The sequence below is a fragment of the Prionailurus bengalensis genome, chromosome C1 (genome assembly GCF_016509475.1).
Source record: "Prionailurus bengalensis isolate Pbe53 chromosome C1, Fcat_Pben_1.1_paternal_pri, whole genome shotgun sequence".
Taxonomy (NCBI): Eukaryota; Metazoa; Chordata; class Mammalia; order Carnivora; family Felidae; genus Prionailurus; species Prionailurus bengalensis.
Window position 1 is genome coordinate 166,933,539 of NC_057345.1, and position 15,710 is coordinate 166,949,248.

Genomic DNA, 15,710 nt, shown 5'->3' on the forward strand with positions numbered 1-15,710 from the left:
TCAGCTCTGAGACTGGTAACATCCCTAATACACTCTTGGAGTCCCTACAGATGTCTCTGCCCTCATCGAAGAATTTCTCCAGGGAGAGTAACAAGCTCAACTTCGTCTGAAGTCTTGGTCCCCAGGGACACATTCTTCCATACAGTAGTGGCACTGAACTCCCACTTGCCAGAAGCATTAAAATTGGGCCCAAGCACTTAGTTGACTTAATAGAACCTTCTGGAGATCACAGCTTTTTCAATAATGTTCCCCTCACTTTGGGAATTTTCAGGTAGGGTAACTTCTCAATAGAAGCATTTGCTAATAAGTTAACTCATTAACATATTATCCCTATGATATGGTAAAAAGTCACCAGGAATTGGGGCAGAAGATCCAAAGGTTGGTTCTAGCACAAGTCCCAAGGAGAAGGTAAAATCCACCTTTTTTTTCCCTAATGTTTATTTTTGAGAGAGAGAGAGAGAGAGAGAGAGCGAGCATGAGCAGGGGAAGAGGCAGAGAGAGAGGGAGACAATCCGAAGCAGGTTCCAGGCTCTGAGCTATCAGCACAGAGCCCGACATGGGGCTCAAACTCATAAACCATGAAATCATGGCGGAAGTTGGATGCTTAACCGACTGAGTCATCCAGGCAGCCCTGAGAAGGTAAAATCCATCTTACAGGGGTGTTGTTGTGAAGTGGAAATTAGAGAATGGATATCCTATTCTCACCCATAATGACCCCTGACCGACTGAGTCCATTACCCACCTTTTTGGTAAGGAAATACCTTCCCTTTCCTGCATTGGGCCCTACATTTGGGTAATGGAGTGTTTATAGGACTGCACAGCCAATTCAGGGGCCACTTCACACCACACAGAGCCACCATTCCCTTGTATACAGGCCCTGTGGTGGACCTGCTCCACCATGACTCATAGCCAATTCCTGTGAGGTGGGAGGCCTTTCCACACTAATGGTGAGGGTTGTCTTTTTTCTTCATCCTCTTTCTCAAAAGGGTACATGCTATCCCTCCCTTCAGTCCAGCCTCACATTACTCAGGATTAAAAAGGTACCCTAAAAAGATTAATGCAAACATATTACATGTTATGTGACATAAATGCTTATTAACATAGAACATGCTTTTCTCCTTCTCTCTAGGTTTTATTTTATGTCACACATGGTCAACAATTTGCTTTTTGTTCCAATAATATTCCTAAGATAAGACCAAATATTTGATTTCAATTTCCTTATTTTTTCTTAAAGTTACTTATAATGAAGTTATAGCTATAAATATAATAAGGATATAATAAAAAGCAAACAAATAACCAAACATAGCTTAATGAAAACTAAAGCTAATGTCTGCGACATTTACATTTAAATGATAGAGAAGTAAGTATGTGGAAATTATCTCCATCATCAATAGCAGTTGCTAGGCTTATAAAATATTTTGTGCATGTAGAGACTACTGAAGCACAATAGATTTCAGTTCTCTTCTCTCTCTTCCTCATGCTGGCCTTATCAACATCCCGTCTGCAGACGAAAGTCAGTTCTGACTCTGAAGGGCATTTGATCATAAATTACACACAATCAAAAATTTCAACTTTTATTTATTTTTTTTAAATGTTTATTTATTTTTGAGAGAGAGAGAGACAGAGCATGAACGGGGGAGGAGCAGAGAGAGAGGGAGACACAGAATCTGAAGCAGGCTCCAGGCTCTGAGCTGTCAGCACAGAGCCCAACACGGGGCTCGAACTCATGGACCATGAGATCGTGACCTGAGCTGAAGTCGGACGCTTAACTGACGGAGCCACCCAGGCGTTCCATCAACTTTTATTTTTAAATGTTAAACTTACTACAGGCTGATCAAAAAAGATCAAATATGACTTCCTTAAACATGCAATATTTGAAACTGGAACTATTGGTTTATAACTGGTATTAAGGTGCAAGAGCATTTCATGAAGATGTTGCCTGTTTCAAATACTGAATAAGATCATCTCTCTCACTCTTCTTTTTAAGACCAGCAAAGACCATTTTAGTTCCAGGGATATATTCCTTTGGGTTCTCTAAATATTCTATCAGAGTTTCCTCTCCCCAGATAATACCTACAAAGGTGAAAATAAGTTTTAAGTTTGTGTAGTTAAATTTGTAAGGTTTACTTTCCGATGTGACCCACATATTTGAACAGAAGATTATTCCTGGATTCAATAGGAAAACTATTACAACTGGGAATACTTACAGTTTCTGATCTACAAGAAAATTCCAAAGTTAGTTTTTGGTGTTCTAGTCTTAGGGTTCCCTATAGAAATCTAATACTCACATGCTATTTAGCATGGCCCAAGGTACAGGAATAAACTTCCAACTCCAGACATGTTGGACATAAGCAGTACCCTATTCTCCTAGAATCAAAGTTCCTTCTAGAAGAGGCCTTAGAAATTAATCCAACCCCTCATTTTGAAGATGAATAGATGACCCAAAGAGAGAAGAAGAACTTGCCCTAAGATACAGACTATTTAGAGTTAAGAATGGTGACTGCTAACTCATTTTCATGTTTTTTCTTCCAATCATAACAAGTTGCCTCTGTCCAAAATCTCTATCAAAAACGTATGGTTTCAGGAATCCAGTTTTATAATGAGACTTAAAGGCTGTCTCTTCTTTTTTTCCTTTCTAAAACCAGTCAAAAAGAACATGGACAAAGAGAGACAGAAATACTAACTCCACTTTTGATAAAATTTATCAAACTTAATATAATTAGAAGACTACCAAAAATATAAAACCTGGATGGAGTTAAGAGGACATCTGTCACTAATGATCTCAAAAGAAGAGTTCTCCAAAGTAGGTGGTAAATCCTAAGGGGTAAGTCATAGTCCTCTGACTATGAAGCTGGCTGTGAAAATCTTCCTAAATTCAATTTGACACCACGAAGGGTCGGTCAGAGGAGCCAGGATTAAAGAAGAAAACACAGTCTGCCTTTTGATTTCCATTTGCATGGAATATCTTTTTCCAACCCTCCACTTTCAGTCTGTGTATGTCCTTACATTTAAAGTGAGTATCTCTTGGGGCACGCGGGTGGCTCAGTCGGTTGGGCGTCCGACTTTGGCTCAGGTCATGATCTTGCAGTTTGTGAGTTCAAGCCCCGCTTGGGGCCCTGTGCTGACAGCTCAGAGCCTGGAGCCTGCTTCAGATTCTGTGTCTCCCCCTCTCTCTGCCCCTCCCATGTTCATGCTCTGTCTCTCTGTCTCTCAATAATAAATAAACATTTTTTTTAATGTTTTTAAATAAAGTATCTGTTGTAGGCAACATATAAGTGGGTCTTAATTTTCTTTATCCATTCATATCCATTCTATATGCCTTTTGATTGCAGCAGTTGGTTCACTAACATTTGAAGTAATTACTGATTGGCTGCATACTTATTGCCATTCTGTTCATTGTTTTCTGGTTGTTTTTACAGGTCTTCTCTATTCCTTTCTTGTTTGCTCTCTTCCCTTGTAGTTCGATGGCTTTCTTTAGTGTTACATTTAGATTCTTTTCTCTTTATTATTTTGTGCATTATTACAGGTTTTTAATTTGTGGTTACCACAAATTCAGACAGAACATTAGATTCACACAGAACAGCTTATGTGTAAGCAGTCTATATTAAGTTGATGGTCCCCTAAGTCTAAACACATTCTAAAAGCATTAAATTTTTACTCTCTCCTCCATGTTTTTACATATATGATGTCATATTATTTTTGTTTTGTGTATCTCTTGGCTAGTTTTTGTAGATATAATTTATTTTTACTACTTTTGTGTTTTAAACTCCATACTGGCTTTGCAAGTGATTAATCTACTACCTCAACTATATGTTTCCTTTTACCTCTGAAATTTTTTCCTGTCATAATTTTTAGTTATGATATTTTCAATTAAAGAATTCTCTTTAATACTTCTTATAAGGCTAAGGCTTGTTTAGTGCTGATGAACTCCTTTAACTTTTTTTTTTTTTCAGTCTAGAGTTTGTCTGGGAAACTATCTCTCCTTCTGTTCTGAATGATAACCTTACTGGGTAAAATATTCTTAGTTGTAGGTTTTTTCCTCTCAGCATTTTGAATACATCATGCTACTCCCTTCTGGCCTAAGAAGTTTATGCTGAAAAAAAATCAGCTGATAGCTTTATGAGGTTTCCCTTATATGTAACTGTTTTTCTTTTCTTTTGCTGCTTTTAAAATTCTGTTTATCAGCACTTGTCTCCATTTTAATTATTTTGTGTCTTGGTGTGGACCTCCTTAGGTTCATCTTGTTAGGGGCCCTCTGTGCTTCTTGAATCTGGATGTTTGTTTCCTTCCCCAGGCTAGGGAAGTTTTCAGCTATTATTTCTTCAAATAAGTTTTCTACCCCTTTCTCTCTCCTCCTTTTGCAATCCCTATAATGTGAATGTTATTATTCTTGATGATGTTGCAGAGGTTTTTTAACCTATTCTCCTTTTTTATTATTCTTTTGCCTTTTTGCTATTCAGCTTAGTGGCTTTCCATCACCCTGTCTTCCAGATGGCTGATAGTTCCTTTGCCTCCTCTAATCTGCTCTTGATTCCCTCCAGTGCATTTTTTTAATCTCAATTATTGAATTCTCAGCTCTGACTGCTTCTTTTATGTTTTAAACATCTTTGTTGAAGTTGAAGTTCCTGGAGTTAAGCCACTGATTTTCAAAGCCAGATATTATGGGGATTTGTCTTCCAGTTCAAGTCCTCTGTGCCAGGAGTGCCTGGTGTGGAGTCTGATCCTCTCACATCTCTGTGTTTGTGATGTCTCACCTATTGTGTGCTGGGGGTTTAGTTCCCAATTGTGTTTCCACTCCTCTTAACCTTTTTGATGTGGCCTTCTCTCTATGATTAGCTGTGGAAGGTCTGTTCTGCCAATCTTCAGGTTGTTTCCAGAGTTATTTGCATAGATATAGCTGTTATCTCAGTGTATCCATGGGATGAGGTGAGCTCAGGATCTTCTCACTCTGCCATTTTCCTAAAACTCCCTGGGTTTGACTTTTTAAGATTCCACACATAATTGATATTAAACAGTATTTTTTCCTGTAACTTATTTCATTCAGCATAATGCCTTGAAGGTTCATCTAAGCTTTTGCAAATGGCAGGATTTCCTTCTTTCTCATGGCTGAATATTCCAATGTATACATTTACCACAATCTTCTTTCTCTATTCATCTGATGATAAACACTTAGGTTGTTAACCAGTATTATTGTGGATAATGCTGCAGTGAACGTGGGGGGCAGATATCTCTTCCAGATCCTATTTCATTTCCTTTGGATACATACCAAGAGATGAGATTACTAGATCATATGGTAGTTCTATTTTTAATCTTTGAGGAATCTCCACAGTTTTCCATAATGGCTGCACCAATTTATACTTCCACCACCAATGCACAAGTGTTTCCTGTTCTCCACACCTTTGCCAACACTTGTTATTTCTTGTCTTTTTTGATGATACCAATTCTAACAGGCATGAGGTGATATCTCACTGTGGTTTTCACTTGCATGTCCCTGATAATTAGTGACGTTGAACACCTTTTCATGTACCTGTTGTCCATTTATATGCCTTCTTTGGGAAAATGTCTATTCAGTTCCTCTGCCCATTTTTTTATTTGGGTTGTTTGCTTTTTCACTACTGAGTTGCATCAGTTCTTTATAGATTTTGAATATCAATCCCTGCCCATTGTGTGCTGGGGTTTAGTTCCCAATTGTGTACATATAACTTACAAAGACTTTCAGATATATAATTTACAAATATTTTCTTCCATTACATAGGTTGCTGTTCATTTTGTTGACTGTTTCTTTTGCTGTGCAGGAGCTTTTTAGTTTGACGCAGTCCCACTAATGATTATTGTTCTTGTTGTTTGTGCTTTTGGTGTCATATCCAGAAGATCATTACAAAGATCAATGCCAAGAAGATTTTTCCTGGAGCACCTGGGTGGCTCAGTCGGTTAGGCGTCCGACACCGGCTCAGGTCATGATCTCACGGTTTGTGGGTTCAAGCCCCGCATTGAGCTCTGTGCTGACAGCTCAGAGCCTAGAGCCTACTTCGGATCCTGTGTCTCCCTCTCTCTCTGCTCCTCCCCCACTCATGCTTGCTCTCCCTCCCTCTCTCTCTCTCTCTCTCTCAAAAATAAATAAAGCTTTGGGGCGCCTGGGTGGCGCAGTCAGTTAAGCGTCCGACTTCATCCAGGTCACGATCTTGCGCAGTCGGTTAAGCGTCCGACTTCAGCCAGGTCACGATCTTGCGGTCCGTGAGTTCGAGCCCCGCGTCGGGCTCTGGGCTGATGGCTCAGAGCCTGGAGCCTGTTTCCAATTCTGTGTCTCCCTCTCTCTCTGCCCCTCCCCCGTTCATGTTCTGTCTCTCTCTGTCCCAAAAATAAATAAACGTTGAAAAAAAAAAAATTTAAAAAAAAAAAAAAGAAAAAAATAAATAAATAAAGCTTTAAAAAATTTTTTAAAAATAAGATGTTTTCTTCTAGGAGTTTTATAATTTCAAGACTTAAATTTAATTAAGTCTTTTACCCATTTCAAGTTAATTTTTATAAGTGGTTTAATATAGGAATCCAATTTCATTCTGCTACTTATTATTCTTATGTAACCAGTAAAACAAATAGCAATATTATATCCCCAAATAAGTCACAAATATTACTTAACTGATCTGACTTAGGGAAATTTTATTTCTAATTCTTAAATAATGTTAAAGCCAAACCTTCTTTTTTTTTTTTTAAATGTTTATTTATTTTTGAAGGAGAGAGAGACAGAGTGTGAGTGGGGTAGGGGCAGAGAGGGAGGGAGACACAGAATCCAAAGCAGGCTCCAGGCTCCGAGCTGTCAGCACAGAGCCCGACGCGGGGCTCGAACTCACAAACCGCGAGATCGTGACCTGAGCCTAAGTCGGCTGCTCAACCGACTGAGCCACCCAGGCGCCCCAAAGCCAAACCTTCTATGCAGCTTTTAATCTTTGACAACAATCTATAATAAGAGATATATTTGTAGTAAGTTTTAATATTATTTGTAATCAATGCTAACAAGCAATAAAATTGGCAGCTAGAGAAATAAATGTTAGGTTATAACTAGTCTACAAGTTAGGACTCAAAAGTTGAGTGCACTTATAATGTGATAATAAAATAATAAAATGACACTATAGGAAGATGTTACTTTAAAAACTAAAGAACCACATTCAAATAATAAATCTAAGTTTCAGACTTATTTATTCAACAGTCTATCAATGAGAAATCCTATTGCAATAAATGCAATTCAACATTGACACTTATTGCCTGGAATTAAAACTGACTTCAGAGTCCCCAGCAATTCTGCCCTCACTTCAGACACCAGGTACAAGTTTGGGGTCCCAGGCCACCCAAAATTCTAATCAACTGGCTATAAATTAGAGGGTTCTCAGGATCCTCTCAAGTTTGATAACTTGCTAGAACAATTTTCCAGAACTCAGGAAAACACTATACTTTTAATTACAGGTTTTTGTTTTTTTTTTAATTTTTTTTTTTCAACGTTTTTATTTATTTTTGGGACAGAGAGAGACAGAGCATGAACGGGGGAGGGGCAGAGAGAGAGGGAGACACAGAATCGGAAATAGGCTCCAGGCTCTGAGCCATCAGCCCAGAGACCAACGCGGGGCTCGAACTCACGGACCGCGAGATCGTGACCTGGCTGAAGTCGGACGCTTAACCGACTGTGCCACCCAGGCGCCCCAACCCCCCTTTTTAGAAAGCTCTGGTAGACTTAGATAACTGCATTTGAGGACTGCTTGTTTTTCCCTTCCCATGCTTTAATTCCCACCCTTATGTTTTAAATTCACCAATAAAGAGTGAACCTTCAAAACCCTAGGCATCCCACCCTTGACTCCAATAAAAGCAGAACGCTAGACCTGCTCACTAGCTTGCTCTCACTCTGTTTCTCTCGCGTGCTCTCTCTCCTCTCAACCTCACTGGGTGGTCCCAGGCATCCAATCCAACCTCCAGGACTTGTGAGTAATAAATCTTGTCTTTTCAAAGTTCCCTGATAGTTGCTGATTGAGGTGTGTCTTGCCATCATAATAAGAACCACAAGGCCTGGTCCAGCCACATTACCAACTTTGGCTGGGGAGATTTCTGTAGGGGCTCACTACAAGTAGTATGGGCCCAGGTGAGTGTCCCCAGGCATTTCTAGTCAATAACATCACTATAGATAGGCTAAGACCAACCCAAGACACTATCTTACTAGAAATATTAACACAGGTTAAAATAAGCAAAATCCCTCTTTTGACAAAATTAAGCTATTACATGTGCACTCAAACAAAAAACATTGTGCACAAAACGCCAACTCCTCTCTTTAAACCCTTCTCCTACAATATAGTCCACAAAGCTCAATCAAATAAGCACAATACAAGCACTATAAAACCCATTAAGAAATTTTAAAATACCAAATTCAAATCATGTATGAAGAGTACTTACAGTTGCAATAATCTGTATTTTAAACTTCTCCAAACACCAAAGCCAGACAAAGACACCACAAGAAAACTACAAACCAGTAACTCTTATCACTAATGCAAAAATCCTCAACAAAATACTAGCAAACTAAATCCAACTCACATTAAAAGAATTATACACTATGGCCAAATGGGATTTATCCCAGGAATGCAAGGATGATTCAATATAAGAAAATCAATTACCTTAGCATAACACATTAATAGAGCAAAAGGAAAAAGAATAGATGATTGTTTCAATACCTGCAGGAAAAAAAATTGACAAATTCTAATATTCTTTCATGACATAAACACTCTGTAAACTAAGAATAAAAGATAACTTGCCTAACATGAAAACAGGGATTTTTGGAAACTCCCAGATAATATCATACCCAGAAAAGCTAAAAACTTTCCCTCTAAGATCAGGAACATTTTTACCAGTTCTACTCAGAATTCCACTAGAAGTCCTAGCCTGAGCAATTAGGGAGTAATAAGAAATAACAGCCATCCAAATTGGAAAGGAAGAAGTAAAACCACTTCTATTCACAGATGATATGATTCTAAATATAGAAAATCCCAAAGGAGCCACAAAAATCTATTGGACTAACAAATTCAGCAAAGCAGGGTGCAAGGTCAACATACAAAGGTCAGTTGTGTTTTATATACAAGCAATGAACAATTCAAAAAGAAAATTAAGAAAACAATGTTATTTATAATAGTTTCTAAAATGATAAAATACTTAGGAAAAATTTAACCCAGGAAGTGAAAGACTCATACACTGAAAATTATAAAACATTGCTTAAAGAAATGAAAGGAGACCTAAATAAATGGAAAGTCATCCCATGTTCATACATTGGAACATTAGTGTTGCTAAAATGGCAATACCCCCAAAACAATCTATAGACATAATGCAATCTCTATCAAAAATTCCAAAATTTTTGCAGAAATGAGGAAGGTGATCCGCAAATTCACAGAATTGCAAAAGGCCCTGAACAGTTAAAATAATATCAAAAAAGAAAAACACAGCTGGAGGGCTCAACACTTCCTAATTTCAAAACTTACTACAAAACTACAGTAATAAAAACAGTAATAAAAATAGAATTGAATATGCAGCAGCAAGCCCCAACATATATGGCCAGTCTGTTTTTCAACAAGGGTATCAAGACCACTCAACTGGGAAATAATCATCTTTCAAGAAATGGAGTTGGGATAACTAGATAACCACATGAAAAAGAAAGAAATTGAACTATTTCCTCACTATCAAAAATGAAATGAATATGGGTCAACAATCTAAATATATGAGCCAAAACTATAAAAGTATTTGAAGAATACACAAGGGTAAATCTTTAGTAGGACCTTAGATTTGGTGATAGATTCGTAGATTTGGTACCAAGAAAATACCAACAAAAAAATTGATAAATGGAATTTATGCAAATTAAAAACTTCTGTGCATCAAAGGACCTTATCAACCAAATGAAAACAAACTACAGAATGAAAAAAAATATTTGAAAATCTCCTATTCGATGAGGGCTTAGTGTCCAGAATACATAAAGAACTCTTACAAGAAAAAAGACAAACACTTCAAATAAAAAATAGGCAGAGGACACATTTTTCCAAATATACAAATGGCCAACAAGTTGTTAAACAGAAAAATTTCAACTGAGTGAATTTAAGGATCAAATTGGCTTTATTCAATGATTTATGAATCAGGCAGCATGTAGAAAGGAGTACAAAGGGCGACAGAAAGGGCAAGGTTTTTAAAGGCAGGAAAAGGAAGTCATAACAACAACAAGGAAGAATTATTTCAGGCAAGGTCACCTCCTTTTGGGGAACAAACCAGGTGGATTACCTTACCAGTGCCCACCAGGAAATTCCAGACTAACTGGTTAAGATTACATTCTGGCAAAGGTTGAAACTACAATTAGGTTAGGTACTAAGCCATGGTTTGGTGTCCTGTGCCTACCACAAGTGACTCCATTTTGGGTCTGTGGTTTTCTTTTAACAAAGCATATTAACACATGTTCAACATCATCATTCATTAACAAAATGCAAAGCAAAATTGTGAGATACCACTTCACACCCACTAGGATGGCAATTTTATTTATTTTTTTTCATTTTACTTATTTTTTTTTAATTTTTTTTTTAATTTTTTTTTTCAACGTCTATTTATTTTTGGGACAGAGAGAGACCGAGCATGAACGGGGAGGGGCAGAGAGAGAGGGAGACACAGAATCGGAAACAGGCTCCAGGCTCTGAGCCATCAGCCCAGAGCCCGACACGGGGCTCGAACTCACGGACCGTGAGATCGGGACCTGGCTGAAGTCGGACGCTTAACCGACTGCGCCACCCAGGCGCCCCATTTAATTTTTTTTTTTAAGTTTATTTTTGAGACAGAGAGAGACAAAGCATGAATGGGGGAGGGGCAGAGAGAGAGGGAGACACAGAATCGGAAGCAGGCTCCAGGCTCTGAGCCATCAGCCCAGAGCCTGATGCGGGGCTCGAACTCACGAACCGCGAGATCATGACCTGAGCTGAAGTCGGACGCTCAACCGACTGAGCCACCCAGGCGCCCCTTCATTTTACTTATTTTTTATAGACAGAGAGAGACAGAGCACAGTGGGGAGGGGTAGAGAGAGATGGAGACTCAGAATCCAAAGCAGGCTCCAGGCTCCAAGCTGTCAGCACAGAGCCCGACGTGGGGCTCGAACTCACAAACCACGAGATCATGACCTGAGCCAAGTTGAAAGCTTAACCAACTGAGCCACCCAGGTGCCCCTAAGATGGCAATTTTAAAAAGAAAAGAAAAGAACAAGCATTGGAGAGGATATAAGGAAATAGGAATCCTACATTACTGATGGGAATGTAAAATGGCAAAGCTACTGTGGAAAACAATTTGGTATTTCCTCAAAAAGTTAAATATAGATTTAACAAATGACCCACCATATACATATACATATACATATACATATCAAAAAGAACTGAAAACAGGGACTCAAACAAATGCTTATTCACAAATATTCATAGCAACACTACCACAATAGGCAAAAGGTGGAAACAATCCAAATGTTCATCAACTGATACATGGATAAACAAATTGTGATATATACATTCAATGGAATATGATTAGCCACAGAAAGGAATGAAGCACTGATACATGCTACAACTTCAATGAACCTTGAAAACATGCCAAGCGAAAGAAGCCAGATACAAAAGCTCATATTTTATGATTTCTTTTTTAAGACTATGCAGAATAGGCAAACCCAGACAAATAGGAGGCAGATTAGAGGTTGATTAAGGGTAGGAGAAAATGGGGAGTGATTAATGGGTACAGGAGCTCTTCTGGAGTAATGAAAAAGTTTTGAAACTACAAAGAGGTGTTGATTACACAATATTGTGATACCCTAAATGTTACTGACTTGTACACTTTAAAATAGCTAATGTTGGGGCGTCTCATGACTCAGTCAGTTAAGTGTCTGACTTCGGCTCAGGTCATGATCTCGCAGTTTGTAAGTTTGAGCCCTGCATCTGGCTCACTGCTATCAGCACAGAGCCCACCTTGGATCCTCTGTCTCCCTCTCTCTCTGTCCCTCCCCACTCATGTTCTCTCTCTCCCTCTCTTGCAAAAAATAAACAAACATAAATAAATTAATTAATTAAAAGACTTATGTTGGGGCACCTGGGTGGCTCAGTTGGTTGAGGATTTGACTCTTGATGTTGGCTAAGGTCGTGATCCCATGGTCATGGGATTGAGCCTGGGGTCAGGCTCTGTGCTGAGCATGGAGCCTGCTTAAGATTCTCTCTCTCACCTTCTGCCCCTCTCCCTGACTTGTGCAAGCTCTCTCTCTAAAATAAAAATAAATAAATCTTAAAAATGGCTAATTTTATGTGAATTTCACCTCAATAAAAATAATAAAAAGAAACAAAAACAAAATAAAATAAAAACCTTTCCAAATAGTAGTGTTGTACTGATCTGAAATTTGGGCCAGTAAGAAATTGCAAGCCTCCAAGAACAATTCAAAAAAGAGTTACAGTCTATTTCGAGTTATACCCTATTTTTGAGGTGAATGTTAATGATATGTATGTATGTACACATATATCTGGGAATAACAAATTTCTTTGCACAGATATTATAGTCTTTTCTAACCATTTTTAATTTTAACCCTAAAATGCTTTCTCATGTTAACTGCCATCCACCCACTTTCCACCAACAAAGAAATCGCGGGATATATTTTTTCAAACTATTTTATAACAACCTCCCACTACTACAAATAGAAATCACTACTACAAATAGAAAACTACCATTATGCCATTAAAATATGGTTTGATCTTTTTAATTTAGCTCATGCTTTTCAACATGGATGTACTGCATAAAATGAAACACCTTGTATAGGTAAAAACCTGTGTGATCAAAAAGAAACCAGGTATCTAAACACAGATCTTATGATATAAACCAGTATTTCAGTAATATAAACATGATGATTTTATTTTTAATGCAGCAAACTAGAGAATTCTATCAAATCATGTCTTTTCTCTTTGCTACAAAGTTTCTAGTTCTCTGCCACAACTGCCTAGTTTTTCTCTCTGTTTTTGTTAGCATCAGAAAAAGAAAATCCTGGTGCTTGTCCTGTTTTTCGTCCAGGGCCAGAAAGGCCCCAGAAATTTGGACCAGTCTTGTGTTTTCCACCTTTTTCCACTGTGTGGCACTGAGCACATTTCTGAATAAAGATCTTCTCACCTGCTTTAGCATCTCCCCTTCTATCCTGCAATAAAACATTAAACCACACACCAACATGTGTGTGTGTGTGTGTGTGTGTGTGTGTGTGTGTGTGTATATATACACACCAGATTTGCAAAACTGGGAAAAAAACTCCACCATTTTAAAATGAATACTAATTATATTTAAAAAGGTAATTTAAGTATGCATCCTTTAAAGTCGGACTGCTCAAAACCAAATATACTCTAGCACCTAATTTTATAAAGACATCATCTCATGTAACAGGTTTATTTTAAATTTCTAGCTATAGCTACTTCAGGAACTTATACTATGGTATAAGCCTGGTTTTACTTCAGCCTTCACACAACTATAGTGATTTATGTAGGTCAATTATATTCTATTTTTTCTTTTCACTTCCAAAAAGGGCATGTGCAAAAAATGATGCAAAGCATATATTTCTAATTTGGTATTCCCCTCGTTTAAAAATAAGGATAGAACACGGGGCGCCTGGGTGGCGCAGTCGGTTAGGCGTCCGACTTCAGCCAGGTCACGATCTCGCGGTCCGTGAGTTCGAGCCCCGCGTCAGGCTCTGGGCTGATGGCTCGGAGCCTGGAGCCTGTTTCCGATTCTGTGTCTCCCTCTCTCTCTGCCCCTCCCCCGTTCATGCTCTGTCTCTCTCTGTCCCAAAAATAAATTAAAAATGTTGAAAAAAAAAGTAAAAAAAAAAAATAAGGATAGAACAAAGGAAAGGTGTTTAATTGTGATATTATAAGCACTTCTATGCCTGCAATAATAGATAAAACTGTAAAATTAAAAATCATACAGAAAAGAATGAGGCCACAGCAGGCTATATGTAACACATAATTTCTCATTTACTTTACTCTCAGCTATAAACACATCTACCATGTTAGACCAAGCATTATCTCAAAGCAATCAAGTAATATTGATTTCAGTCAGCATTTGTATGTGTTTAACACCAATGCAGTGCAAAATACACAGTTGTAAATAGGGAAGATTTTATTTTATTATACAGTGATAGACACATACAATAAAATTTGTACAAAGATATTTTGGTTAAAAGTACCCAAAACTTTGTTGCATAACTAAATAAATGCCTCCTCTAACTACAATTATGCAAAAATTGAAATAATTTCAACTTGAAAAAAATATGGAGAGGAGCCAAGATGGCAGAACAGCATGGAAGTTTTTTGTGTGTCTCGCATCCATGAAATACAGCCAGAACAACACTAAACCATCCTACACACCTAGAAAACTGATTGGAAGATTAACACAACAATCGGCACAACCTGAACTACAGAAGTCAGCAGGAATTCACCCCAAAAGAAAGAGCATGAAGAAACGACAGCCAAGGATTTAACCAACACAGATACAAGCAAGATGTCTGAACCAGAATTTAGAATCACGATAAGAATACTAGCTGGAGTCGAAAATAGATTAGAATCCCTTTCTGCAGAGATAAAAGAAGTAAAAAATAGCCAGAATGAAATTAAAAATGCTATAACTGAGCTGCAATCACGGATGGATGCAGCGGTGGCAAGGATCGATGAGGCAGAACAGAGAATCAGTGATATAGAGGACAAACTTATAGAGAATAATGAAGCAGAAAAAAAGAGGGAGATTAAGGCAGAAGAGCACGATTTAAGTATTAGAGAAATCAGTGACTCATTAAAAAGGAACATCAGAATCATAGGGGTCCCAGAAGAGAAAGAGAAAAAGATAGGGGTAGAAGGGTCATGTGAGCAAATCATAGTGGAAAACTCCTAACCTGGGGAAAGACACAGACATCAAAATCCAGGAAGCACAGAGGACCCCCATTAGATTCAACAAAAACCTACCATCAACAAGGCATATCATAGTCAAATTCACAAAATACTCAGGCAAGGAGAGAATCATGAAAGCAGCAAGGGAAAAAAAGTCCCTAACATACAAGGGAAGACAGATCAGGTTTGCAGCAGACCTATCCACAGAAACTTGGCAGACCAGAAAGGAGTGGCAGGATATATTCAGTGTGTTGAATCAGAAAAACATGCAGCCAAGAATTCTTTATCCAGCAAGGCTATCATTCAAAATAGCAGGAGAGATAAAAAGTTCCCCAGACAAACAAAAATTAAAGGAGTTTGTGACCACTAAACCAGCCCTACAAGAAATTTTAAGAGGGACTCTCTGAGGGGAGAAAAGATGAAAATACATGTATATAAATAAAAAAATACCAAAAGCAACAAAGATTACAAAGGACCAGAGAACCCACTAGAAACTCCAACTCTACAAGCATCATAATAGCAATAAATTCATATCTTTCAGTACTCACTCTAAACATCAATGGACTCAATGCTCCAATCAAAAGACATAGGGTAACAGAATGGATAAGAAAACAAGATCCATCTATGTGCTGTTTACAAGAGACCGACTTTAGACCTAAAGACACCTTCAGATTGAAAATAAGGGGATGGAGAACCATCTATCATGCTAATGGTCAACAAAAGAAAGCCGGAGTAGCCATACTTACATCAGACAATCTAGACTTTAAAATA

At 38.1% G+C, this 15,710-nt stretch overlaps 1 protein-coding gene across 1 annotated transcript; it reads right to left on the reverse strand.

Moving 5' to 3' along the window:
• Positions 1-1,924: 1,924 nt before the first annotated feature.
• On the reverse strand, positions 1,925-14,064 carry LOC122479500 (cytochrome c, testis-specific-like). The gene is made up of 3 exons (XM_043573369.1): positions 14,035-14,064; positions 13,026-13,204; positions 1,925-2,075 (listed from the first exon to the last, which is right to left on the reverse strand). The coding sequence occupies exons 1-3, from the start codon at positions 14,062-14,064 to the stop codon at positions 1,925-1,927; spliced, it is 360 nt and encodes a 119-aa protein (XP_043429304.1).
• Between the last annotated feature and the right edge of the window lie 1,646 nt (positions 14,065-15,710).

What these genes read in the sequence shown, in the direction of transcription:
- LOC122479500 (XM_043573369.1), bottom strand. Translation starts at nt 14,064, where the DNA reads ATGGTAGATGTGTTTATAGCTGAGAGTAAA. An exon ending in TGTTTATAGCTGAGAGTAAA is followed by an intron (nt 13,205 to 14,034) that starts GTAAATGAGAAA and finishes GTTTTATTGCAG; the next exon opens with GATAGAAGGGGAGATGCTAA. An exon ending in TCTGATGCTAACAAAAACAG is followed by an intron (nt 2,076 to 13,025) that starts AGAGAAAAACTA and finishes TTTCACCTTTGT; the next exon opens with AGGTATTATCTGGGGAGAGG.